We start from the raw sequence: 27,607 nt of genomic DNA on the forward strand, positions 1-27,607 counted from the left end.
AAACCATCACGGAAGAGACATTGTTACCTCTCGTGGATCTCATAGTACACTGAGTAGTGACAGGTATAGTGCTCCTCTGTCTCGACCCCCGTGTGGCATAATCTGCAAATCCTCTCCTCCCGAGGTCTCCGTATGAGCTATCCATCTCTAAATATGCGCTTTGCCCATCCTATCTCCACCCGTAGGTGGTGGGAGGATACCCGTAGCTGGCCAATCGTGAGCCACATGGCATGTGACATGTGAATACCCAGGTAGCCTGGTTGCTGGATGAAGCCATCCTTTGTGAGCTTGAGGAAATGATTTGTAGAAGTGCATCTTCGGTGGGAGCTCTGAAAGTGCAATCTGCCGTGTATGTGGAGGCTAAGGAGGTTGAACGAGATAGTGTGGTTGACATCCTCATGGGAGAGCTGAAGAAAAGGGGAGTCCAGGCTGTACCGAAGAGGTGGGAGGTGGTCCATTTGGAGCACATGTCGTGAGAACCAGGTGGAAACTCAGGAGTACCATGCTCCAGTGTCACCCTCAAGTGCGAGCTGTCGTGAGGACTCCAGGCAAGCCTCGGGTATCTGTGTAGGGGGTTATTGTGCTGATGCAATGGAGGTAGGTGAATGTTTGAAAAAGTGTCTACCAGCATTGGGGCTGCAGTGAACTATACCTGAATGATCACATGTGGGATCGATGGTTGGCTACAAATTATGGGAGAACATTATGACGTGTGGCCTCTCCACATGCTGGCAATTGCAGTCTGATAGATTTGGTCCCCAAAAAGGTGCTTCATACATTAAGGCTGGTGTGAGGAGGGTGTCGAAAAGCCAACCCTTTCATCTTGGGCTCGTGGTATCCTTGTCTCTTTGCAAAGGAACTAAGCTGTATCCATATAGCTTGCCAATGTGTGGCCAATCAGGATCGTCCAGTAGTTATTGGGGTCAAGTGGATCTCCGGCTTTGAGGATGGGGGTCATGGTGTTAGTGGACTAGGAAGGTGGGAATCCCTGACACATGGCTCTATTGAACATGTAGGCTAGTAATGGGAGATGTACTCGGCGGCGAGTCTCTCATGATCCGGTGCTTGCCCAATATGTAGTCTATGAATGGCCATGAGTACCTGCTTGGTGTGAAAAAACTGCAGGTGGTGGGGTAGAGGTGGCTGGTTGGGGATGTGAGAGAGTATGAGTACCATGCCCCTCTAGAGAGAGAGAGAGAGAGAGAGAGAGAGAGAGAGAGAGAGTTATAAGCGTCTTCAAAAGACCCAAAGCTATGAGCCAGGAATGTCAAATTCGAGCCATATGATAAAAAATGGGATTATCATCATCATACAGCATACAGCCTATGGTGCTAACCCCCCGCCGATAGGAGGAGGGGGCCATCAAAGATATCAAGCATGGGGGTAGCTTGCAGAAGGCTCTACAGATCCATTAGGCATGGGAGGGTGGCTTTGTGCCTCTTCATCAAGCTAGGGCTGATGTTTGTGTTACTGGCGAGGTCGAGGGAGATTGGGATGTCGGGCTCGCTGTAGTGCCATGGCGCAATCCAGAGTCACACCAGAGTGGGGTCTGGTGGGTGGTTGGGCACTCAGGAATGTGTGGCTCGATGAGGCTGTGGGTATGTCATCCATAGTTGGTGTGGTGTCCATGGGTGATGTTGGGGGGCTGGGGGCACTGGAATGCGGAGGCCTGGTCCGAGGGAACTCCTCTCGAGCTAGGTGGGTCCGGCAACAACTCGAGGTGTGTCCACGGGATCTGCTGTATGGGTGTCCTCCTCTTAGGTCCGGAAGAAGCTCGTGATGGTTGGCTGGTGAGGGAGAGGACAGGGTGGCTGGGGCCGAAGCTCTTTTAAGAAAGTGTCCCTCTGTTTGCAGAGCTCGAGCAGGAAGCGCCCTAGCATGGCGTGGAACATGTGAACACTCAGGTAGGCCGGCTGCTGGGTGAATCCATCCTCACTGAGCCTGAGGATGTGATCTCTATAGAAGTGCATTTTCAGTGGGAGCTCCGAAGGTGTGATCCATGTGCAGTGGGTGTAGAGGCTGAGAAGATCTAATTGGATAACCTTGTTGGTGTCCTCATGAGAGAGCTGGAGAAAAGGGGAGTCCAAACTGTATTGAAGGGGTGGGAGGCGGTCCATGTGGAGCCCATATCCTGAGAACCAAGTGAAACTTGGGCATACCATACTCCAGGGTGGCCTTCAAGTACTAGCTATCTCGAGGAATTCAGGGCAAGGCTCAGGTACATGTGGGGATCCATGTGGCTGATGCGATGGAGGTATGTGATTGTTTGGAAGAGTGTGTCCACTATCATCAGGGCTGTAGCAAACTTTGCCTGGATAATCTGGTGTGGGACTGATGGTTTACTGCGGATCATACGGGGGAACATCATGACTTGGGGTCTCTCAACTCATTGTCAATCCTCATCGGATAAATCTGCTCCCCAGAAGGGTGCTCCATACTTGAAGGCTGGTGTGACAAGAGTGGGGGACCAGCCCCGCCTAATCTGTCAATGAAGCTCGAAGTATCATCAATGTAGAGGCCAAAAAGAGTGGGTGATAGAGGACAGCCTTGTTTGAGAGAGAGAAAGAAAGAAAGAAAGATTTTATTAACGTCTTCCAAAAGACCGAACTCGGCCTATGAGACAAATCGGTGTACCTGAATGGGGTATCCTCTGTCATCCCAACAAAATGAAAAAGTACTGAACTAAAAAGCTGAATCTGGGTGTGCAATAAGTACAATGAGTGGGGGAGGAGATGGAGCTCTACTAGTAGGAGAATGCAAAGCTATATGCATGGAGTATACAATCATGATATGCAACCTAGCTAGCTCCATCTTGTACCATACTGGGGGTATAAAATGGTATACATCAATGAAGGGGGTGTCCACAGCTCCCTGAAGAACATGCCTGGGTGTGCTCTGAAGAAGCGAGCCAGTCGCTTCGCACCCTCTCTGTGAAACTGAGCTCTGATCTCTGTCATCTCTCTCTGGTATAGGCGTGGTGTCCGAAAGCCAGGTGTCCTCTGTCTCTTGCGGGCTCTGAGTGTCTCTGCTCTCTGGAGAATAATTCCCTGCCGTGTAGGGGCTGGGAGTGGGATGGATCTCTGAAAAAATGTAGTAATCTGTGTCTGTCGTCCCCCCTTTGGAGCTGTCTGAGCCTGTAATGATGTCTCTCTATGGCGCTGTATGTCTAGAATGAATCTCCCCAGTATGCGCTGGTCTGCTGCCTCAAAGATCTGGCGTAGGGAATGTGGCTCTCTGAATAAAATGGGATATCTCTCTCTGATGGCTGTATATGCTTTGCATCTGCATACATAATGCTCCTCACTCTCCACCTCCTCTTTGCACAATCTGCATACCCTCTCCTCTCGAGGGATCCGTGCTGCTCTGCCAGTCTCAATCTCCAATCGGTGTGATGAAACTCTAAGCTGACCAATAGCCACTCGAGAGCCGTGTGGTAAAAAGCCCTCCATGTATCTAGGCCTCTCTATAAATCCATCATCAGTGATACTCATGAAGTGATCTCTGTAGTATAGCATCTTCGGTGGAAGAGGCTGTGTAGGCGGTATCCATGTCTCTCGTGTATAGAGCTGCCATAGGTCCTGTCTCAATACTCTGTTCCTCTCACTATGTGAGAGACGGATATGTGGTGCATCCCTGTCATACTGGAATGGTGGTAGATGATCCATGTCTAGGCCATGCTGTGAGAACCAATGTGTGACTTGTGCATACCATGATCCTCTGTCTCCTGCCTCAGCCAGCTGTCTAGATGCCTCAAAAGCTCTGTATGACAATCTGTCCTGTGGCATCTCTCTGAATCTGTCTAGCAGGCATATAGTCTGGAATATGGCCTCTACCATCATAGGGGACGCAGCAAACTTTGCTCGGATAATGTCATGAGGTACTGACGGTTTGCTGCGCCCATAACCTTGGTTTTCCCAAGGTTCACAGTAAGACCCCTCTGTGTGCAGAAATCATCGAGTGCATGTAGATGGTGCTGTAGACCACCTGGAGACTCAGACACTAATACAATATCATCAGCATAAAGCATAATATGTACTGAGGTACCTGCTAAATCAACCCCATCTCCGCCTCCCCGTGTAATCAAGTCAGCCACCTCATCAATGTATAACCCAAATAGCGTGGGGGAAAGTGGGCATCCTTGCTTCACACCAATGTCTACTTTGCCAGTGTATATGTCTGCCATGTCATGTGTGAAGTAGATGGTAGTGTGTGGCGTCAGTATGTGGGGGGCTGGTGATACTGGTGATCCGGCTAGTGAAAATGCCAAGTATGTATGATTTGCCCCAATAGGACGAGGTGGAATGGAGAATGAGGTGACAAGCTGTGATGCCTCCAAAGACCCCATAATGTAGTCTACCACTGTGCCCCCGATCCGTGTATGACCCCCATGTGGGAAGCATGTCAACCCTCATGACCTCCTCCTGTGGCATGTCCTCTGTAATGACATAGGAGGATCCTGATGGAGAAAAGTAACATAGAGCTATGTATATAACCCTGTCCTGTGAGAGCTGTAAGCTGATCCACATGTATCTGGCCTCTGGATCCTGTGCTACCACTCTCAGTCTCCCCTGTAGCTCCCATCTGAATAGAACTGCTACCCCCCCGACCCTCTCGAGGTACCCTGGCGCGTGGTCCTCCTGTATGCTGACTCCCACTGGAATCCCTCTACTCGAGGTAGCCCTCTCTATGGGCTCTAATGTGTCTCTGTCAGAAGTATGATGTCTCTCCCCACCATAACATGCTCTAGTCGTCCAGGCTGCACCCATAGTGAACCATTACAGTTCCATACTGCCATGTGTATCTCTGTCAGTGGCGTGGTCTGTGTCCCATAGGCCCCAAACCGCTAATCCATGGGCCTGCCATCAATGATGACCCGACCATCTCGATAGAAGGCCTTCTTGCCTTCTCTCCTCGCGTGTAAGACTCGTGGCATGCAAGCTCTCCTATACTCAAGCTGCATCCTCGTGAGATCATCATCCAAGAAAATAGGAGCTCCCTCTAAACCTCGTAGTATCTGCAGGGGTACTGATGCTGCTGGACAGAAACGCAGGAGTACTGCTGTACGGCTGGACAGAATCTGCAGGCGGGCAGGTACTATGCAGGAAAACGCAGACTTGTATGCTGAATTAGAGACTGTAGTGGACTGAATCAGGGCTGATTTGAGGCTGATAGCAGGCGCCTAGGGCTGACTGAAGCAAGGGGTTCTCAAGGGGGCTGGAGAAGCAAGCTTATGAGCTCCAAGGGTTGGATTAGTCTAGGGTTGAAGGCAAGGATGCTCCTAGGGCTGAGGAGGAGAGCTCTTAGCACAATGAAGACTGAATGAGAAAATGCCCTATGCAAGCCTATTTATACTAACTGGAGGTTGGTCATTTAATAAAGTTTATATTTATAAATGCCCAATAATGCAAATAATGCTAAATAAATACTATTAAATATGGAAAAAATACCAGATAAATCCCAGTAAAACTAAGGCTTCGGGGATGTTCTAAATGATGCACGCAGCACAGGCATATGAATGCATATTATGCAGGATGCAGAGTGCTTTCTGATGCAAACTCTAAGGCTTCTACTGACTCTACATGCATGAATGATTCTCTCCAAGTGGGTTAAGGGACTTGAGTGACTGACTGACCTGCTAAGGCTGAGGAATGACCTACGTAGCTCGTGCCTGACTTATCCTAGACTGAGGATGTACAATGGGGTCACGGCGTACGACAATTATCATCCAATTGGGTTCTAAAACTGTACAACTGTTGCACTTCTTGTCACCATGCACTGAGTGCAGAGTGCATGTGACATTCCCTCCTGATTAGCTTGGCGGCAGGTTCATGGCTTCCAAGTAGTCCTTCAATAACTGGGGGTACTCCTGGAAGAACTCCTCGTCGAGCCATACGGCTTCGTGGGTGCCTCGATCTCGGAATTTCGTATAGAACTGACGAATCCGTCGACCGGAACCATGCTTCCATCGATGAAGAAGGATCTGTTCAGGCTCAATAACTTCTGCCTCGTCTACCACGTCTCGCTGCTGAACACTTCTGGACCAACATATGGTTTTAGCCAAGAAACATGGAAAACATCATGCATTGTCCAACTAGCAGGCAACTTTAACTTCATTGAGACATCACTTATCTTCTTAACTATTGGAAAAGGGCCAAAACTATGGAATGAAAGCTTGGGACAACGTTTGCCCACTTGTTTCAATCTCTGCTTCTTGATACGCAAATAGACCCAATCCCCTTCTTTAAAGTGGACATCTCATCTAGACTTATTTGCCTGTCTGCTATATGCTTCCTGAGCTTTGGTCAAGCGGTCCTTGACTGACTCAATGATCTCGGAAAATGCTTCCGTGGTTTTATTAGCCTCTAAAGATGGAGACACCATCCTTGTCAAAAGAGAAGAAAAACGGCAACCAAAGGCTGCTTCATATGGAGTCCGTCCGACACTGGATGAATGCGTGTCGTTCAAGATAGCTTGGACCAACGGAAGATAGTGCTCCCATTTGGACTGCTGGTTATGACAGTATGACTTGAGAACATCAAAGGCCAACTGGTTATAAATTTCTGTCTGGCCATCTGTCTGGGGATGGAATGCACTAGACAACTGCAACTTAGTTCCAAAGTTTTCAAATAATGCCCTCCAGAAATGTGAGGTAAACTTGGAATCTCTGTCTGATGTTATGGTGGTAGGCAAACCACAAATTGGATACCAATGCTTGAGAAACAGACGGGCTACGTCCTCGGCTGTGGCCGTATGCTTGCATGGGATGAGCATGCAGAATTTACTAAAGCGATACACAATGGTAAACACTGAGTGTTACGGGATCCAGTGGATGCTTGTAGAGGCCCTATAAAGTCCATAGATATGTAGATAAAAGGTCCGTCGGGGATAGGCAAAGGTTGAAGTAAACCTGTCTTCTTTGTATGGGGAACCTTGACTTTTTGACAAATCTTACAGGCTTGTACATGTGCATAGACATCACGTCTCATCTTGGCCAATAAAAGGACCGTTCTAATTTCTCGAGGGTACTGTTGATACCTCTATGTCCTCCAACTAAGGAGTCATGGGCATCGTGGAGAAGAGCAGAATGCTTTTCCCGAGTAACACAGAGACGGTTCTTGTAGAACAACCAACCGTTCTGTACTGAATAGTGGCCAGGCTCAGAAGTGAGGGCCAAACTATACTGAGTACCAAACTCAGGGGAGTCGACATATTGGTCTTTCATACTATCCAAGTCCTTCCCCGTGATTTCGAGAATGGTAGCTTCTTGGACTGCTTGGATGTTGGACTTTCGACTGAGAGCATCTGCTACTGGGTTATGCTTACCAGGGATGTATTCAATCATACCTCCAAATTGTTGGAAGATTTGACTCCACCTGGCCTGTCGATCACTCCACTGGGCACTTGGCATAGTCTGAAGCCACTTAAGTGCTTGGTGGTCTGTTTTCACTGTGAAAGCCTGTCCATAAAGAAAAGGCTTCCAATGTTTGAGCGCTGTGATCACACCCAAAAGCTCTTTGTCATATACCAAATAGTTCTTTTCGGCGACATCCAAGTTTCTGCTGTAATATGCCACGGGTCTATTGTCCTGCTGGAGGACTGCACCTATGGCTACATTGCTGGCATCGGTGATGACCTCGAAAGGTTCGTCCCATGATGCTAACTTTAATACAGGCGCTTCTGAGGCAGCTTTCTGGAGTGCACGGAATGCATCAAGTGCCTTACCTGTAACTGAGACTTTCTGCTTGCGAGTCTTCACCCCCTTGAGCAAGTCGGTAAGAGGTGCTGCAAGGTTGGAAAACTGATGGACATGTGTACTATAGGCCTGACAAAGACCTACGAATGAACGGATTTCTTGGGCGGTCTTAGGAATGTCCTAATCTAAGATCTCCTGAACGTTTGATGGGTCTAGTCTTATCCCATCGGAACCGATGATGTAGCCCAAATACTGAACTTCCTTAATACCAAAGACAGACTTTTTGGCGTTTATGTAGAGCTGATTATCTCGCAAAAGTTGCAAGACTTTCTCCACATCTTTCTCATGCTGCTCCGCAATGGTTGAGAAGACTAGTATGTCGTCAAGGAATATGAAAACACACTTCCCAATGTGGATTGCGAAAATCCTAGACATCATCTTATTGAACGTTGCGGGTGCATTTGTAAGCCCAAAAGGCATGACTACGAACTCGTAGTGACCACGCTCTGTCCGGAAAGCTGTTTTTGGAATGTTAGCTTAAAAAATGCGGACCTGATGGTAACCACTCTTGAGATCGATCTTAGTGAAAAACTTAGCACCGTCTAAACGCTCCAAAATGTACTCTATCTTGGGCATAGGAAACTTATTCTTGATAGTGAGTTTGTTTAATGCCCTGTAGTCTACACAAAGGCGTGCAGACCTGTCCTTCTTTTGGACAAATAGGATAGGTGCAGCAAATGGGGAGAAAGAAGGCCGAATGAATCCAGCTCGGAGAAGCTCAGATAACTGCTTTTCTAACTCGCCCTCTAAAGTCTTGGAAAGACGATAGGGAAACCTGCTAGGAGGATCTGATCCAGGGACCAAATCAATGTGATGGTCCTCAAGGCGAGAGGGTGGGAGACTGGGCGGGAGATCGTCCCTAAGCATAATGTCCTGATGTCTGGATAGGAGGTCTGCTAACTGAGGGACTGAAGATGTAAGGGATGCTACTAATGAGGGAGGGACTGTTTGAGCACGAACATAAAGGAGTGCTCCTTCTGCTCCCTTGCGGATAGCTCGTCTAGCCTGGAGATGTGAAATCAATGGGATGCCAAGAATGCTTCTATCCCCCCGAATCATGACAGGCTCAGGAAAACCTTTACAAATAGTAAAGTCCTGCCCCCAATTGGGAATAGGCTCATACTGACGGAACCACTGAATTCCTAAGATCATGTCACACCCCACCAGAGGTGAGACGATGAAATCTCGTTGAAATGAGGCCTTCTGAACTTCAAAGGCAAATTGCTGTGCCTTCTGGGAAACGTGGGTGCGAAGACCAGGTGTAAACTCGTCCACATCCAGATGATATGGGACTAATGTGCAGTTCAATTTATTAGCCAACTGGGGAGAGATGGCATCTTCAGAACTACCCATATCGAAAAGGACTACAAACTGTCGGCCCTGGGCAGAGCCATAAGCTCGGATGAGGCTCTTCTGAGCAGCATCGCTCTCACCCTCCTGCTTAGCATCAAATACCACGGATGGTATAGGATGCATGGAAGGTAAAAGTTGAACTGCATTTGAGGTAGTAGGCGGGGCTGGAGGAGTTGGGGAGGCTGTGGCAACTGTGGCAGAAGGAGCTTTGGTGGCTTGTGCCGCTTGCCATTTGTGGCAATCCTTCTTACCATGCCCTATAATATGACAGAAAAAACATCTATTTTCTGACTCGTATTTCCTTTGCTCCTCTGGAGGAAGATAACCTCCAGTAATGCCTGCTTTAGCCTTTTCATCAGGGGTTTTCTTAGGTTCTTTATCCTTCTTACCCCCTGAACTGGAGCTATTACTGCTGTCCTTCTTAGCATCTTTAGAAGATGCGTTACCTTTCCCTGTCTGTGCAGCTAATTGCTACTGTTGGGGTTTGGTACTGGACTGAGATGCCTGCTTGGGCTTGCCCCCGTTGAGCTTCATTTCTTCATTTTGAGCGAGAGTCAGAGCCCGGTTATATGTACTTGGTTCAAAGTTACGAACTGTGAACCGAATGTTACAGAGTCCAATCCACGAATGAATTGCTCCATCTTGGCCTGCTCAGATAACCCTAACTACTGTGCTAAAGTAATAACCTTACCGGAAAACTGAAGCACTGGGGATCCGTTCTGTCTGAGTCCATAGAACTCGTCTTTCAAACCGGTCATGTACTGGGGCGGGAGAAATTTGGTCTTCAGGTCATGGACAAAGATGTCCCAGTCAAAGGCCATGACACCTTTGGCCTCGTCTGTATGAATACTAGACCAATGCTGCCACCAAGTGACTGCGGCTCACCAGTGAGATGGGGAGCCGCTAAGTGGACTTTGTCTTGTGGGTCTGTGATCCTAGCTAATGGAAAATGAGCATTAAATTGATGAAAAAATTGATTAACTGATGAATGATCACACTTACCATCATACTTACTGAAGTTTGGTTGACTGCGAATGATGGTGGTTGATGCTGCTGCGGGCTGCTGGGCTGGTGACACCTATGACTGGGGAGACTGAGGAGAGCTGCTGATACCTCAAGTGTATGGGGCCTCCTTTTCCCGTTGGTGTTCGAGTAACATACGTTCTTGATCAAGCTCACGTTGGTGTTTCTGAGCGGCGAGTTCATCCTGACGCCGGTCTTCGTCGATCTTGCGTTGGGCTTCCTCATAGTCCCGTCTTTCTTCTTTTTCTCTTTTCCTTCGGGCCTCGTCCTCTCTCCTTTGTTGTTCCATCTGAAAGAAGAGGGAGATGTAGTCGGGTGCTGCTGGAGGTGTAGAAGGGCGTGCTGTTGCTGCCTCCAAGAGTTGGAGACGCTCCATGAGCAGCTGGTTTTGAGCTCTAAGAAGAGCTATGGTGTCTATTGTAGGCGGAAGAACAAGGTCTCCTTCGGGGGAGACGTCTTCCGGCTGATGAGTACTCTCTCCTGTAGACATGATGCTGAAGTCGGTGGTCGTGCTGGAACGCAATCTAACCATCCAAGGATGCCCCTACGCTAGGATACGGTGTGTGTGGACAATCTGAATCTGATACCAATGTGATATGCAGCGGAAGTCTTTGTATTGGAAGATCTCGTCACACAGATGCTCACACCGTCTTCTGTATCCTGAGTTTCGTGAGTTTAGCAATCCACTTTAATACTTCAAACTTTAAAGAGATGAGAGAGAGAGAGATGAGAACTGTACACCAGATGGGGTTCCGAATTACCCACTGAAGGGCCCCCTATCCCGATAACGAGATAGTATTTGCTTTATTTCTTTAGAGAGAATGACTGTGGATAAGCCAAACGCACGATCTCGGAGGATCGGAGAGTGGCTGATCTGTACATTGTTGTAGAAACACCTCGATGACGTGATCTCGAGCCTATGCACTCTTCCCAAGGGCATGAGGAAGGGCTGCACACCTGAGGCTGAGAGAAGAAGAAGGTGGACTGTTCTACACTATGTTAGAATGCTGAAAACACTTATGAATGCTGTGTTACCTTCACCAGATGACTGCTGCATGTATGGATGATGCATAGAAGGCTGGATGCTGATGCAAACTGTTGATTCAGGGCTGGAAACTGTTGTAGACTGTTGATTCAGGGCTGGAAACTGCTGTGGACAGAAACGCAGACCTGTAGGGAAGCTGCTAAACTCACGAAACTCAGGATACAGAAGACGGTGTGAGCATCTGTGTGACAGGATCTTCCAATACAAAGACTTCCGCTGCATATCACATTGAGTCTCCTCCCTCACTTCTTTAACGGATGTTCTTCTTCACCACCTCAACCCATCCTGACTGCTTGGCTTCGAGTTTTCCCTCCATGTCCTTTGTGATCTCCTTGGAGATCTCTTCTTTGATGGCCGTGAGAGTGTTGTCATTGATCTCCCCTTCTTCCTTCTCAGTATTCTTGATGGCTACCATTTCCACTTTCAATGCACTCACCTCCTCCTTGAGTGCCGTGTTCTCTTGTTCGAGGTTCGTGACCCGTGGTCCGAGAGCCATGATGTGCCGGTGTAGTTTGTTCTCCACCTCATTGAGGTTGGAATCGGATGTCTTCTTGTTCTCCTGATTAGTGCCTTCATTGCCGTCTCGAGGGCCTGGAGTTTCTCTTGGAGACTCGGGGCCATTCCTCCGGATCACTCTGTAGTCCTTCCCACAGGCAGGGAGGAGAGAGTTATGTTGCTGCCTCGGGGGCCTGAGCAAGGGTCGGTGGGTGGGTGGGTGGGTGGGGAAAGGCAGGAAGGGCGAAGCCAGCGCAGCGAACAGTGAGAGAGAGATGGCGCTGAAATGCCTGGGCAGAAGCGAACAGTAGCGAAGCGTCGGTGAAGCGAAGCGCAGCGAACAGAGAGAGAGAGAGACGGCGCTGAAATGCCTGGGCAGAAGCGAACAGTAGCGAAGCGCAGCGAACAGTGAGGCACAGCGAACAGAGAGAGAGAGAGAGAGAGAGAGAGAGAGAGAGAGGCTCAATATCAACAACAAATACAGGAGATAGCTACAGAGAGAGAGAGAGAGAGAGAGAGAGAGAGAGAGAGAGAGAGGCTCAATATCAACAACAAATACAGGAGATAGCTATTAAGACTTTTATGTCACTATGTTGAAAGGGGCGAAGGGCGAAGCCAGTGCAGCGAACAGTGAGAGAGAGACGGCGCTGAAATGCCTGGGCAGAAGCGAACAGTAGCGAAGCGCAGCGAACAGTAAGAGAGAGACAGCGCTGAAATGCCTGGGCAGAAGCGAACAGTAGCGAAGCGTGGGTGAAGCGAAGCGCAGCGAACAGTGAGGCACAGCGAACAGAGAGAGAGAGAGAGAGAGAGAGAGAGAGAGAGAGAGAGAGAGGCTCAATATCAACAACAAATACAGGAGATAGCTACAGAGAGAGAGAGAGGCTCAATATCAACAACAAATACAGGAGATAGCTACAGAGAGAGAGAGAGGCTCAATATCAACAACAAATACAGGAGATAGCTATTAAGACTTTTATGTCACTATGTTGAAAGGGGCGAAGGGCGAAGCTAGCGCAGCGAACAGTGAGAGAGAGACGGCGCTGAAATGCCTGTACAGCGAACAGTAGCGAAGCGTGGGTGAAGCGAAGCGCAGCGAACAGTGAGAGAGAGACGGCGCTGAAATGCCTGGGCAGAAGCGAACAGTAGCGAAGCGTGGGTGAAGCGAAGCGCAGCGAATAGTGAGGCGCAGCGAACAGTGTGTGTGTGTGTGAGAGAGAGAGAGAGAGAGAGAGAGAGAGAGAGAGAGAGAGGCTCAATATCAACAACAAATACAGGAGATAGCTATTAAGACTTTTATGTCACTATGTTGAAAGGGGCGAAGGGCGAAGCCAGCGCAGCGAACAGTGAGAGAGAGACGGCGCTGAAATGCCTGGGCAGAAGCGAACAGTAGCGAAGCGTGGGTGAAGCGAAGCGCAGCGAACAGTGAGAGAGAGACGGCACTGAAATGCCTGGGCAGAAGCGAACAGTAGCGAAGCGTGGGTGAAGCGAAGCGCAGCGAACAGTGAGGCGCAGCAAACAGAGAGAGAGAGAGAGAGAGAGAGAGAGAGAGAGAGAGAGAGAGGCTCAATATCAACAACAAATACAGGAGATAGCTACAGAGAGAGAGAGAGAGAGAGAGAGGCTCAATATCAACAACAAATACAGGAGATAGCTATTAAGACTTTTATGTCACTATGTTGAAAGGGGCGAAGGGCGAAGCCAGCGCAGCGAACAGTGAGAGAGAGACGGCGCTGAAATGCCTGGGCAGAAGCGACGGACAGTAGCGAAGCGTGGGTGAAGCGAAGCGCAGCGAACAGTGAGGCACAGCGAACAGTGAGAGAGAGAGAGAGAGAGAGAGAGAGAGAGAGAGAGAGAGAGAGAGAGAGGCTCAATATCAACAACAAATACAGGAGATAGCTATTAAGACTTTTATGTCACTATGTTGACAGGATTATAAGTTTTGTCGAGCGTTGGAATAAAGCAAAAGGCAGTGCACAGGTTTCTTTTTATTTCATAAAAAAGATGTTTGCATATATGGAATACTTTTGTCTTAGTGTTTTTCAAGCATAATGATATAGCTGTTATGATTCCTGCAGGCTGCATATACTTTTGACGCCGGACCCAATGCAGTTCTATTTGCTCCTAACAATAGTACTGCAAATGAGCTTCTTAATCGATTGCTGTATTATTTTCCTCCAGCCCATGTGACAGATTTGTCAAGGTAAAAAAATAGTCTTGATTTTCTCATATCCTTCCCATGCTTTTGATCATGTTGCAGCAGAAGCGATCATTTCCCATTTTCTGTTATGGCAGCTATGTTGTGGGTGATACGGATTTAATACCTTCGGAAGGTATAGATGCCACTTTTGTGCCTCAAGAGGCTCTAGGAATGAGTGTCTCCAGGACACCTGGTGAGCTTGACTACATTATATGCACACGTCCTGGTAGAGGACCGTTCTTATTGACAGATCACCTTCTTGACAGATGCACAGGCCTTCCCCTTTGATTGCATATATAAGCAGTTGTACTAAGCAAAGATCATCTATTGTTGATGGGGATTTTTTAGTACAGTTTGATTTATTTTTCCTTATCCCATGGTTTCTCAAGGTGATTGTTTATTTGGATACTGATGCTTACATGCCTGTGCATAATTTCTTCCTTGTGAGACAGTTTTCAAGTGAATGCCATGAAGTATTGTTTTAAGGACTGGAGCTCCATAATTGCACTACATACATTAGTTGCGAAAAATTACTCTAGGAGTTTGTCCACTGTTTCAGTCATCCTTGTGAGGAGCTTGTAGGTAATATCTAGATGATAAAAGGACTTCCAAGCTCTTAGAGGTGTGTTCATCTCTCTAGCTACATGGTGACCACTGTGAGGATTGTAAGGATCCTTGTGCGAACCATGGTGGTGTAAAAGTGGGCTTCATACTCGGTGTGCGATAAAAAAATTAGCTCTTGTCACTTTCATGAAGGCGTAAGTTTGGAAACAAGCGTGAAAGACCATGTTGGGATTGCTCATGGTGGGAAATCTTTGAAGGAAAAAACGGACAGCATGAAAGCATACCTAAGATTTGTGCTGCTTGACACGGTGATGCCCATAGCAAGATCTCTACGCTAGAATAACTCAGCGACATTGACCCTACAATCTGAATACCAAAAACATGCCAATCTCACCTTAGGACTTCCACTGTGGTCTTGAGTCCGTGTGGTTCCCATAACACCTCCATTAGCCTTATAGGTGTGAGTGGCCAGCAATGGCCATCCATTTGAGAGACTAGTTTTCTATAGAGCCTAAGCCTTAGTATCAAGCTTACCGTTAAAACACCACGAACAAGGTCGGGGAACATTTTCAAAGTGCCATTAATAATGGCTTAAAAGTTTGATGGCCTATGCTAATATGGATGTATATGTTTATAACAAGGCCGATAGAAAGAGTTGATATTCTTGTTAAGAGTACTGTGTGCAGGGTTTGTACTAAAGAGGTGCCATGGCCAAGTCTGTTCAACATTCCTATTTGGTAATAAAATGGTCAAGAATCAGAGCCCAAACCAGGTTGCAAGAGTAAGGGCTAGGTTTTCATGATAATGCCAGGGCCTGATTCACTTTTTATTTTCAAAACAAGGTATTTATTTTTACCCAAGGAAGTGAAAGGAAAGGAACTACTAAGTACGGTACAAGCTAGGTGAAGAAAAGACAAAAGAGCAAGGTAGATTCCGAAGGAAATCTCCTTTTGGGACACCCATTGAAGTCATCCTTTGCAAAGGGAAGGAAGAATGGTTGAAGTGAGTAGTGTGTCAGATGTCTTGGTCGACGACGTTGATTTAAGAACCATTTGTGCTTTATCATGTTTAGCAGATGCATGACGAAAATAGTAAAACCTACCCTCCCTTGCCTTCAGCAACACAATGGCAGTAAGGCATATGCTTGCCTTAAATAGTTTTTTACTTATTTTAAATAAGTCAAATCTCAAAATGAAAGTAGGGGTAACAGCCTGCATTTGTGTATAGCAAAACCATACTTGCCAAAGATTTAAGAACGAAAATATTGGTCGTAAGAGAGAGAATCACAGCAATAATTTTTTGAAACTTGTCTATTTATTGGTGTAAGAACTGTACAAAGTTGATTGTGTGTACATTGTGACGAAAGATGGACAATTGTGAAGCTTGAAAACTCCTAAGATTTAAAAGTTTGAAAACATGATAGGAACACTCAGAAAAAGAAGAGTGTTCTGAAATGACAATTGTGAAGCTTGAAAACCTGTGAATTGCTCCTAAGATCTAAAACCTTGAAAACATGATAAGAGACATTGAGAAAAAGAAGAGACTGTTCTGCCAAAAACAATGTGAAGCCAGTTGAGAAGTTTTACACGAGTCAGTGGGCACTTGCCCGAGTGGCTCAGCTCATCACGACCCACCCTACAAAAGAGGTCATGGGTGTGCCTTAACACTCCTACCTTGACATGGTAGGGTTGTGTGTGTGAGCTGGTGTAGTCTAGCTCGGCTACATCCCCTCGAAAGGGGGACTTTTGAAAAAGTTTTACATGAAGGCGGTATCCATGTAATATATCTCATGTCTGTTGCTCCGTAGCATATGGACCCAAAGGAGTGCGAGTAGTTGACAGCTTCCTGTCCATCTTGAGAGTTGGAAATAGCAATGGGGGATTGTTCCTACCATCAAGTTGATCAGTTGCTTCCAGGTCATCATCATTATCATTTCTAGCTTAATGATTTTCTTCATCATAATACCTGTGAACTTCGGTTCTTCACATCTTCGATGCCGTTGTCACAAGGAAGTTTGATTACAAGACGGAGCTCTCTTCATATCCATGCCTATGCCTATCTAGGATGCCGTCAGATAATGCAAAAGTGTGACGGGCAAGGTGATGGACAGGCGGAGGTTTTTGTGATTTTTTTGGACTTGATAATATGTGATTAATGGTTAAATTCTAAGTAATGGTTGTGATGTAACTAATTAAGTATTTTTTAATTGTTTTTTTATGGTTTAACATGCTTTTGATCTACCAATTCCAACAATGCATATACAAATTATGAAAAATATGAAACACATGAATAAAAATTGACAATCACACTTTAAGTCAACATAAAGGAACTCGATGGTCACGTTTTAGAGTGGATTTCACTCCTAATCACAATTACTAAGCTAATCTTCGGATCAAAGTAATGAAATCTAAGCCTCTTAGGAATCAATTTCATGTAAACCACCGAAAATCAAGGTTTTATCTTGGCAATAGTTGAAAATAGAATGACCTACTACAAAAACTCCAAATCAAAATCAAACACAATTAATAAACACATCCAAATTTCCAATGCTCCAAAACCATATGTTTTTCTAAGTGTGACCATGATGTAATCCCAATAGCTTGGAATAGACGAAAAATAGTCAAGAATCAAAGCCAAACCAGGTTGCAAGAGTAAGGGTTGGGTTTTCATGATAGAATCTATTTATTCCAATGCCATGACCCGATTTATTTTTTATTGCAATGAAATAAGGTACTTATTATTACAATTTGACACGCAAGCCAATCAATACTGCTTGGAAGTAAATCTGTCAATGCCTAAGCCCAAAGGGTTCAAAACTCACAAGCTCACTGAGAGACTAATCAAAGAATACACACAAAAAACACAGAAGCTAACTCTCTCACTCACTCACTTAGATAGTACACAATGAATAATGTTCAAGCACTCTATTTTACTGTGCTCCTTAAACTTATACAATGCTACTTCGATCAAAACTATCTTTGTCTCGAATGTTCTCTCTATCCCTCTATATCTCTATCTCCTAGTTGCTAACTGCTTCTTTCTTTACTATCTTGGAAGGACCTTCTTATTGTCCCATCTCACCGTTGCCCTTACTGTTTACAAGAACATTTTGTTATCAGACTGTTACAAAGTATACATATGATTATAATAAGCGCGCATGTGCGTTGCCATCTATGCACCGTTGTCTGTGCACTGCCGTCTTACTGTTGGCCTATGTTCTTTGGCCAGTTCTTCAGGTCCCACCAATCTACGACTTCTGTCAGATGGTCAACACTTATACCTCGGTGGCTCTACGCTAGCAGAGAGCTGCCTCGAAGGATAATCAGAATGATTGATGGATGGGTGGGGGTAGCCTATTGTGGTTTGACTTGAACCAGCCTTTATTTTTCCACCAGTGCATGTCTTCTTCCTAGGGACCACATCCTAAGCCTCCCCTATTATCACAGGGCTGAATTGTATCAAAAACTCTATCTGCATCAACATGTACAACTTGATGATTTAAAGAATGAAAGAATAGTTTAGTAGACATGTGTATCTTGCGGGTTGGATTCTAACTGTTGTTGTAGGGTCTATTTGTCTTTATCATAGATATTTGGTTCAGCTTCAAACTCATCTTGCCCTATAGTAGCTACACAACATCATTTGGGATTCATTGATGAAGATCCAGGGGGTTTGTGATGTGGACTTTTCCTCTGGTTTATATTTGCTGAGAAATTCATTTACCTTATAGGGCTTTATTGGCAGGTCCCATCCCTCTTCATCATACTGGTGTTCAAACTTAGAGAGTGAGTAGGTAGCATACTCCAAATTTTGTGTTCTGGCCTTCAGTTATTCTGTTGCCTATGCTTGCCGTCTCTGTTTTGCCTCCTATAGATTCACCAGCTGTGCTGATGAAGAATGTTTACTTGATTGGTTGTGGTAGCTCATGGAGTTGATGATTTCAACTCTTGCTTAACTGTCAACAACCCTTCATGTACCTTTCGTTGTTTACTTTTCTCTTGCATTAGCTAATAAGTTCGTACACATTGTAGCTCCAGTTTTGCTTGATTTGCTTTGGTCAACCTCATATCCCTTAGCAAAATTTCTTTGTGTAGCTCTACCATTTTTTTCTTGACTTACTATCAACTAATCTGGTTTTTCCTGTTGCTAGATGGCTTCTTCCTCGATGGCTTTCAACTCCTGTTGGGTTTTCTGCACAACTTGGAGGTTAGCTTAGAGTTTTCTTCTTTCAAACTGCGCAGCTTTTGCAACTTCTTTGTGTTGATGGTTTCCTGCTGCTCTGCTATTGCATCTAATTTTCGTCAAGACATTTTTTTGGGGAGGTTTTTCTTCTCCGCGGCTTGCTCTTCTAGCTAAATTAGCTTTGCTTTTTTTCTTGTCTATCTTTGCATATGCCTACGTGAGCGCCTTGTCTATGTTTTTGAATGCTTCTTGTACTATCATGGCAGTCTGCTTGGCTGTGTTCTCATCTTGTTGCACATACATTTGTTTCTCTAACACGATGATTTGCTCTTTCAGTTAGTCTTTTGTCATCTGATTGATGGCATGCGTGGTTCCAATTGTTATTTTCTTTACGGGCTCTAATTGTTGTTGTATTGGTTCTTTACCCTTGGCGAGAGCTAACTTTGTTTTTTGCTGTTCATTTTCCAGCTACCTTTTAAGTGTTTCTATCTGTTTCTGTTGGTCCAACATCAGCTGTTAATCTATTGAGCCTTTCCTTGTGGCGCCTTTGCCAGACATCTGTTTCTGGAGTAGTTCCAACTTGATCTCGAGTTCCTTTTTCTTGTTCAGCTACTCTCTAAGCTTTTGTACTTTATTTCGTAGCTCCTTCACCTGCTGATTTGTTTGTGCATTTCCTCCAGTGATGGCGACTGTGGAGGTGGTGGTGGTTGTTACAGAGCTGAGTTTCCTCCTAGTTGTGGCACATGTTGACCCTCCATCTCCATCTTTGTCTTGAGGTGGAATTGGTGGTAGTGACAGACGGCATGGGAGTTGGCAATACTATGTATTTTTCAGTAGTTGTAAATTGTCCTTCCAAGATGTTTTTTGAGAGGATGTCAGCTCCTCTTTCCATTGCTCCATCAATTCCACTAGCATTTGGACCACAGGGATGTCTTCGTCGGCCTCCTATATCCACATCTTGTCTTTTGCAACAAGGAGTAAATCTCTGCGATCTTTTCTCGTTGCTAGCTCCACATTGCGGATCATCTGGGTAGCATGTTCCACAATGTGGACTGCTTTGTCAACTGATTGAGCCACCTGATCCGCCTTGACGCAACTTGTTTGGATCTCTTTGTTTGTTGCTCGGAGCTCGGAGACCACCATTTTCAACTCATCTCCTCTCCTTTGTAGTCTTACTGCTTCTACTTGCAATCTTCCAATGGTGTCTTGCTGTTGTTGCCTTAGCAAGTCCTGAGCAGCAGCTTGTCGATTGTGTTGCTGGGACAACTACTACTGAACTTGCTCTTCTACCTGATCTACCATGGCCAATCTCTCTTCATTCTCTAGCTTGTTCATGACACAATTTTCTATGTTTTGTAATGCTGCGAGAATGTTTTGAGTGGCTGGGTCAGTTTTCTACATCTTTCTTAGCCAAGGGACAATCCTCTTATCACCAGATTTTTGCATGTGCCTTCCAGTTGTTGCTTTTGCTGCACCTTAATTTCTTGGGCCTCCTTTTGCTTCTTTGGCTTGAGAGTGGTGATGTACTGAGACCAATCAAACTTTCTTGTAATTTTTCTTAGCATCTGACTAGCATAATAAATAGGCTGGTACCACCCTTCTTATGTCTGCTACATCAGCACACTTTCGATTGCTGTGTTCGATGCATCCACGAACACATGGAATGTCTTGTTTCATGCCAGTGGTTGGATTATCACTGGACTAGCAAAAGCATTTTTTCAAACTTTGACAGGACCCCTTGTGCTCTTATGACTAGAGAAATTTTGCCCCCTTCTTTGTGCGACTGCATAGTGGCTATGCCATGTTAGCAAGGTACCTGAGAAATCAATTGTGCCATTTGATTTGGCCTAGGAATTTGTTGAGGTTCTTCAGGTTTTGTGGTGGACTTAACTTGCTCATCATCCTGACTTTGGTCGGATTGACAACAATTCTGTCTTTGTACACTATCTGTCCAAGGGGTGCTTTTTTTGGCGAGCAATTATGTGCGAGGAGTTTTGCGAAACTGGCAAGCGATTGAAATCGTAACACATAGGTATCTCTTGTTCCCTATACTCTTTCACACTCTCTTTCATTGTCTCACTCTCTCTCACACACACAATTCACATGTAGACTCTCGTTGTAAGATATCGATAAAAGTCGCAATCTCACTCTCAAGTAAGTGTGCTTGGTTGAAATCGTAACACATAGGACATTTCTCTCTCTCTCTCTCTCTCTCTCTCTCTCTCTCTCTTTCTCTCTCTCGAAATATTGACGCATGTAAACACCAACACATTTCACACTTTTGCAAGATATTTCATATGTAACACGACATCTCTCTCTCTCTCTCTCTCTTCAGAGAGCTGTGGACACCCCCTTCACTGATGTATACCATTTTATACCCCCAGTATGGTACAGGATGGAGCTAGCTAGGTTGCATATCATGATTGTATACTCCATGCATATAGCTTTGCATTCTCCTAGTAATAGAGCTCCATCCCCTACACACCCAGATTCAGCTTTTTTATTCAGTACTTTTTCATTTTGTTGGGATGACAGAGGATACCCCATACATGTACTCCGATTTGTCTCATAGGCCGAGTTCGGTCTTTTGGAAGACGTTAATAAAATCTTTCTTTCTTTCTTTCTTTCTCTCTCTCTCTCTCTCTCTCTCTCTCTCTCTCTCTCGATGTAATGTCGTTCACTAAGTAAAGCTCATGCTAGTCTGCCCTTAAGTCCCTAAAGCATGGCCTTGTGGGTTGATTCATGGTTTAGCCGAGTGATACTACCACAGAAGTAGGATCTATTGGGCTCAATGAAGGTGTTACCATTTCGCTCATTGTGGGCATTATTTCTTTGGATGTCTCAACTTGCACCATGAATCTTTGGATCCTTTCATGTTCAATGAGCCCATATATGCAATCACAAATATCCTACAATCGTTTCTCCCTTGTTGTGGCCCCATATATAGATTGGACAATCCATTCCTAACTAACACCATAAGCTTGACCTGTGGCGAGATCCACAAGCGTCTCTGTGGATGCATCATACTTCCAATCATTTGTGAGAAGACGTTGATCCATGATTTATAAACCTACCTCTTTCCCTGAGGTAGACGCAATGTTATTGCTTGTATCGAGACTATCGGACACTACCTAAGTAATCCTATTTTGAGACTCGTTTTCGTGTATTGGGTTGTTTGGGCTGCTAATCGTTGTTGTGCTAATTGCAAAGTCTCTTTTTCCTTTGCTCTAGTAGCTTGGATCAGTGCCTCTACCACCTGCACTTCTTCTAATGTCTTACCCATCGGGCATAAGCGCTTATGCAGGGAGTGGTTCGATAGTGGAATATGAGTTGTATGGACAGGGATATCAACATGAACGCTCCGTGCTTTTGCAAACGATGAGTACACTAGATGTCTCTCCTCAGGAGTTAATCTCAACTCCTTCATCATTAGTTTTATAAGTTTTAAGGTTTAGTTCAAAGGTAGCAGTTGAGGCCAGACCTTTAAGGTAGCTAGCTACATGCCCAAAAAGACTGGTAGCTGGCTTAGGTAGTGAGACTTGGTTAGGGTTCTCACTTCTTGAAACTGGGGATCCGTACATTGAGCCAAAATCTGATGATGTATCATTGGTCTCTAGTATAGGTCCTCCTACAATGTTAAACTGATTTTCGATCTGGAAGATCCTGAGCCTGATATATGATATATGCTGGTAGATACCTAGCTCGATAGATACACTATCATCTATATTAAACTCTAATACCCGCCCAAATCATAGGTGCAAGTGATTATAGGGTACAAGAAGGTCCTATAGAATCCCCCAACAAGTTTAGAAATTTTAAAAAAAAATTATTTAAAAAAATTATTTAAAAAAATTGGCCAAAGTTTTTTTGAAACACGTCGTTTGTGTTTCCTAACTTGTCTTGCACTAGAAATAGTGCATATTTTCTAGGGGATCAATCAAGCGCTGCACGCGCTAAGGAAGCTCCTTAACTATGTAAAATTATAAATTTTTCGAGTATTAAACAAGTTGTGTCAACATGATCACACAGCCTAAAACATATATTAGATAAATTTGTGCAAACGATTTTCAAAAAATTTCTATATATTTTTCTCCCCTTGACCTTTTACCTTTCTCTTTTTACATTTTCACTTTTCACTTTTCATTTTTAATTCTTTGCATTTTTACTTTTTACTATTTATGTTTTTATTTTTTTACTTTATACATTTTACTTTTTTGTTTATTGTTTTCGATTTCACTGATTCATCGAAAAGAGATTTTCCTAGAATCTTTGAGTTGAGACTTACATGCACCACACAAAATAGACTTCGAAAGTTTTAACTAGTGGCCTAAAAGTTTGTACGCATTAAATACGGCCAACTAATCAAGATGCCCCCAAAGTAGGAAGAGGATTACACTGATTCACCGAAAAAGGGATTTTCCTAAAATCTTTGACTTGGCCTACATGCATTAAATATGTCTAACCACACAAAACAAACTTTTAAAAATTTTTGGCTAGTGGCCTATAAAAGCCTGCACACATTAAATGTGGTCAACCAATCAAGATGCTCCCAAATTAAAAAGAGAATTAGATGTTAATTAACTCGCATTAATTATACTAATACAAAAATATATATAAAATTATGTTTGTCAAATCTTCTCTTAATTTTTGTTATTATCTTAATTTCTCCACATAAAAAGTCAAAATTAAGATAAACACTATGTAAGAAACCGATGCTATGGTCTGTTTTATCCAATTCTTCTAATTTAATATTCAATTGATTGTTATTTTATTTCACAATTTAAAAAAATACAAAAATCACAAATTAGACTTGCAATTGGTGTAACAGAAGAATTAATCAAAATGCACTAATTGTAACACTCACAGGAAATGCAAAATAAGTAGAAATTCAGAAACAATATGCAAAAATTACAGAAATCGACAAGAATGCCAACAATGCTACGAAATGGACACATTTTCAGCTATTCATTTCTACCCTTCTTACAAAAACAAAAAACAGAATTATAACATAACTCTTTCATATGTACACAATCACCAAAAAACGTGTTTTGTCCATTTGAAATCTTGAAACTTCGAAACATCTTTACAAAATCTCAAAACCTATGCACTACGATAATTTTGCCTAAATTTCAAGTTTATATATCTATATATATATATTTTGGGTTTTCTTGGTTTTTCATCCATATCTTCTTTATCACCTTCCAACTCCTCTCCTTCTCCTCTATCTATAAAACCTCAAAACCTTTATAGAGTGAGGTAGTTTCACCCAAATTTCAAGTTTTGGTTTGTTTGTTTGTTTGTTTTTGCTTCCATCTCCTCCTCTTCGCCTTCCATCTTCTTTCTTCCCCTTGGCTAGTCTTGACCTCTGTTCGTTCCTCTTTCCTTTCACTTTGTTCTCTTAACTGCCTTCTTCTTTTTCTTCTACTTCCTCTCCTTTTCCCCTCTTTTGCTCCTTATTTCACCTCCTCCCTTTTTTCCCTCTTATTCTCATACCATCTCCTCCTCTACTCCTTTTCTTCCTTCCCCTCTTCTTCTCCCACTTTTTTCCCTTTGCCATCTTCTTCTACTTTAAGCTTTCACTTCCTCTCCTTTACTCTCTTCTTCTTCTTCTACCATCACCCTTTCACAGTTCACAATACACATACGTCTCTCTCTCTCTCTCTCTCTCTCTCTCTCTCTCTCTTTATATATATGTGTGTGTGTGTGTGTGTGTGTGTGTGTGTGTGTGTAATTTTAATAAAAATCCAAAAAAACATCTGATTTTTTTAGTAATGGATCAAAGCTTTCGAAAAAAATCTTCAAAATCTCGAAACCTTCAAAACCTAGAAATGTTTCTTGTAACTATGCACACACATTCAAAATGCATTGTGGCTATATGGTATGGCTAATTCCCCACAACAGCACCATTTTTGGAACGTCCTTGCACCATAGAAAGAGTGCAAGAACTAGCCAATGTCATGGGGCTTTGCCTCACCGCACTGGAGAGCATAAAACAACTCAAACCGAGAGATTAGTCTATCATAATCTAACCCACAATTGCATAAACAAGATAGTGCTGCCATTTGAATTTGAAGTTACCCCAAAATTGGATTTTTTGTGGCGAGGGGGGTTGTCTTGAGTGGTATCACTTACCTTGTTGATTGCTTGTGCTCGGATTCTTGTAGGAGACAATGTTGCCGCATAAACACACTCCAAGCTCCACTCCAACGTCACCGTCGCACTCCAATGGAGGCTCGACTCTCCTCTCTCACTCAATCACACACTCACTCTCTCACACACATGCAACCAAGCACACAAGAGCTCAAACAAGCAAGAGGCAAGCAAGAAAGCAATAGCATAAGAGAGTAGAGAAGAAGCGCACTCTATTGATTTAGCATTAAAAAATGAATGATGAGAATACACAATGACCCTTATCTTGGCCCCCAGCCTTTACACCTTGGGCGACCATACTTAAAAAACAGGTCCATGGCTATCCATGGCGATCGCCTAGACTTGTGCAAACACTTAATCTAAGAATACAATCTCCATAATTAATCCCGTGGCACACCTTTCATAGACAAGCGATGATCGCACACGTAAAATATACAATGACGCTGGAGAGGTGTCTAATGAGGGTTAACAATGAACATGGATGAATCTTTCATCCTTGACTTTGCATGGATTAGATTGACCCTCAAGTTGACCAAAGGTCCTGACCATGGTATTCAAAGGGGAATTCAGTTGCTTCAAAGCTGGGTATGAGAGGGAAATGTTATCCATTCCACCTATAATCATGCTTAACAGAGGTTTTATGTGGGGTGTGCTTTGGTGGTATGGAACATCACGATGTATTCTCATATAAGATCTCCCAAGGCTTTATGGGTTGCTTGTCTAGGACACTCTATGCTTTGGTATAGTTAACCTTCGGTAACACTGAAGCAATGCTAGTCTCCGAGTGACAACAAAATAAGAGACTTTCTTGGTTGTCTAAGCATTGCCATGTCACTTGTAGGGTGATAAGTTTTTCGATTCATCACACACTCTCGTGATGGCCAATTGATATTGATGCATCAGGCAGCCTCAAAATTATACATGAGAGAGGAGAAGTTTGCAACTTCTCGGTCTTAGACTAAATGTCTAGATCAATTTGATGGTTGGACCATTTGATACTCTAGGGTAGACAAAGTTCCATGGAATTATTCTGATTCCATGACTTTGGAGTCATGTGCATTTTCCACCTGTTCGATGAGGTGTAACCCCCGGACATGTTAGAGGTGGAATATGTTATAACCATTGTCCTTAAGGATCTTTGCTAATGGGATTGCATGGACCTTTGGTTCATCCCATTTTGGTGGAGTGAAAGTGATTGCTAGGTGTATGCTATCTTCAAAACGTTCGAGGACATCGAACATACATAGAAATTGTAGGGAGTTTAATGCTTGATCTAAAAGCAAATGTAAATTTGTACTCGTTATATCTGAAAATACAATCTCCATTGAGTCTTAGATGAGGATTGGACAGGGGAGATATTGAGCTTAAGGCATGATGTGTGAGCTGTAAAATGGGCTGAATCTCAGCCAGAACGGGATGATTTGCAAATGTTGGGGAGTGAATTTCAGCACCCTGTTGAGCAGTGATGAGCAGCAAAATGCTCCACATATGGTTGTCCCATATTATACAAGGAAAAAATGGTATCAAAAAGATCCTCTGAGGATACAACTTGCTGTTTTTTGCATGAAAGCATGGATTGAACTGAGTTTTCACAAAAACCACATCTCTACTCACCAAAATCCGCTAAGAAGTAAGATGGTACCCTTTACTCGCACTATAAGAGCATAAGGCAACCAATTGAAGACACACATATGAGCCACAGATGGCTTTCTATCATATGCCAAGCTTCGTAAGGAGTGATAGTCTTTAAGACTTTGGTTGGACACATGTTAAGTATATATGTTGCACACATAACAGCTTCCATCCAAAACTTGTGAGGCAAACTTTGGCCTTTAACCATACATCATGCCATCTCCATGAGAGACCTATTCTTCCTCTCCGATAACACCATTTTGTTATGGTATTTCTAACGAGTATGCATTAAACTCTTTCAACATGTACTCCCCCCCTCTATCTATACAAAAGGTTTGCAATTTGCAACCTAACACATTTTCAACCATGTGTTGAAAGTGCCTAAAACACATAAACACTTTTGATTTTGTCTTCATAACATAGTCCCAGCTCAATTTGGAAAGGTCATCCATGAACGTGACAAAGTAGATACATCCTTCAATAGATGGTGTCCCCACATACGTCACTATGTATAAGCTGCAATTTCCAAGCAGCCCTCACTAAACCATCTTTGGGAAATGATGCACGATACATTTTACCCAATATGCAACCCTCACAGACATACTTGACGGGTGCATCAAGTGGTGGCAAAGCTAAAACCATGTCATGTCTTTGAAGGCGTAGTAGACTACCAAAGTTTAGGTGGCCAAATCGAGCATGCCATGGCTTAGCATCAGCCCTGTGGTGGCAGGAGGACATTTGTCTTGGCCGACTGCATCTGTGAGTTGATTGGTGCTGGCCGACTGTACTTGCAGAAGTCATGGACCTTTTCCATGCTGGCCGACTGGCCGACTGTACTTGCAGAAGTCGTGGACCTTTTCCATGCTGGCCGACTCAACACACCTGGCCGACTGGGTGATTTTGCTAGTCGTGGTGGACATGGTCTTGTCGGCTGTCCTAGAGCAAGCCGACTGCTGATTGGGGGCCATATAAAATGGCCCCACAGCCCTTGCCACTTATTGTCTTGTATTATGTTGTATTCCGGGATCTTCATGTGTATATAGAGCAGAGTTACACGCCTCTATCTCTCTCCTTCACTTGTGCTGTTTTTCTGCACTGTTCTTGCTCAAGTGTTTCCAGATTTGGTCATCATCTCCGCTGCATATTCTGACATGGTATCAGAGCCCTAGGCTCTTGGTAGTTCTTGGGAGTTGTGTGAGCAAGAGGGGGACTG

At 44.2% G+C, this 27,607-nt stretch overlaps 1 protein-coding gene across 2 annotated transcripts in view; it reads left to right on the forward strand.

The window, feature by feature from the left end:
• The window catches only part of LOC147636470 (diphosphomevalonate decarboxylase MVD1, peroxisomal-like), a 40,459-nt gene extending 26,204 nt beyond the window's left edge, over positions 1 to 14,255 (forward strand). For both annotated transcript variants that reach the window (XM_086801911.1, XM_086801913.1), the window contains exons 8-10: positions 13,598 to 13,646; positions 13,745 to 13,869; positions 13,962 to 14,255. In XM_086801911.1, coding sequence (XP_086658037.1) covers positions 13,598 to 13,646; positions 13,745 to 13,869; positions 13,962 to 14,154 — 367 coding nt within the window. In that variant the 3' untranslated portion in view covers positions 14,155 to 14,255. The remainder of the gene's footprint in view (positions 1 to 13,597; positions 13,647 to 13,744; positions 13,870 to 13,961) is intronic.
• The last annotated feature ends 13,352 nt before the right edge of the window (positions 14,256 to 27,607 follow it).

Source organism: Cibotium barometz, chromosome 8 (assembly GCF_041138505.1).
Source record: "Cibotium barometz isolate CiBa-2024 chromosome 8, ASM4113850v1, whole genome shotgun sequence".
NCBI lineage: Eukaryota > Viridiplantae > Streptophyta > Polypodiopsida > Cyatheales > Cibotiaceae > Cibotium > Cibotium barometz.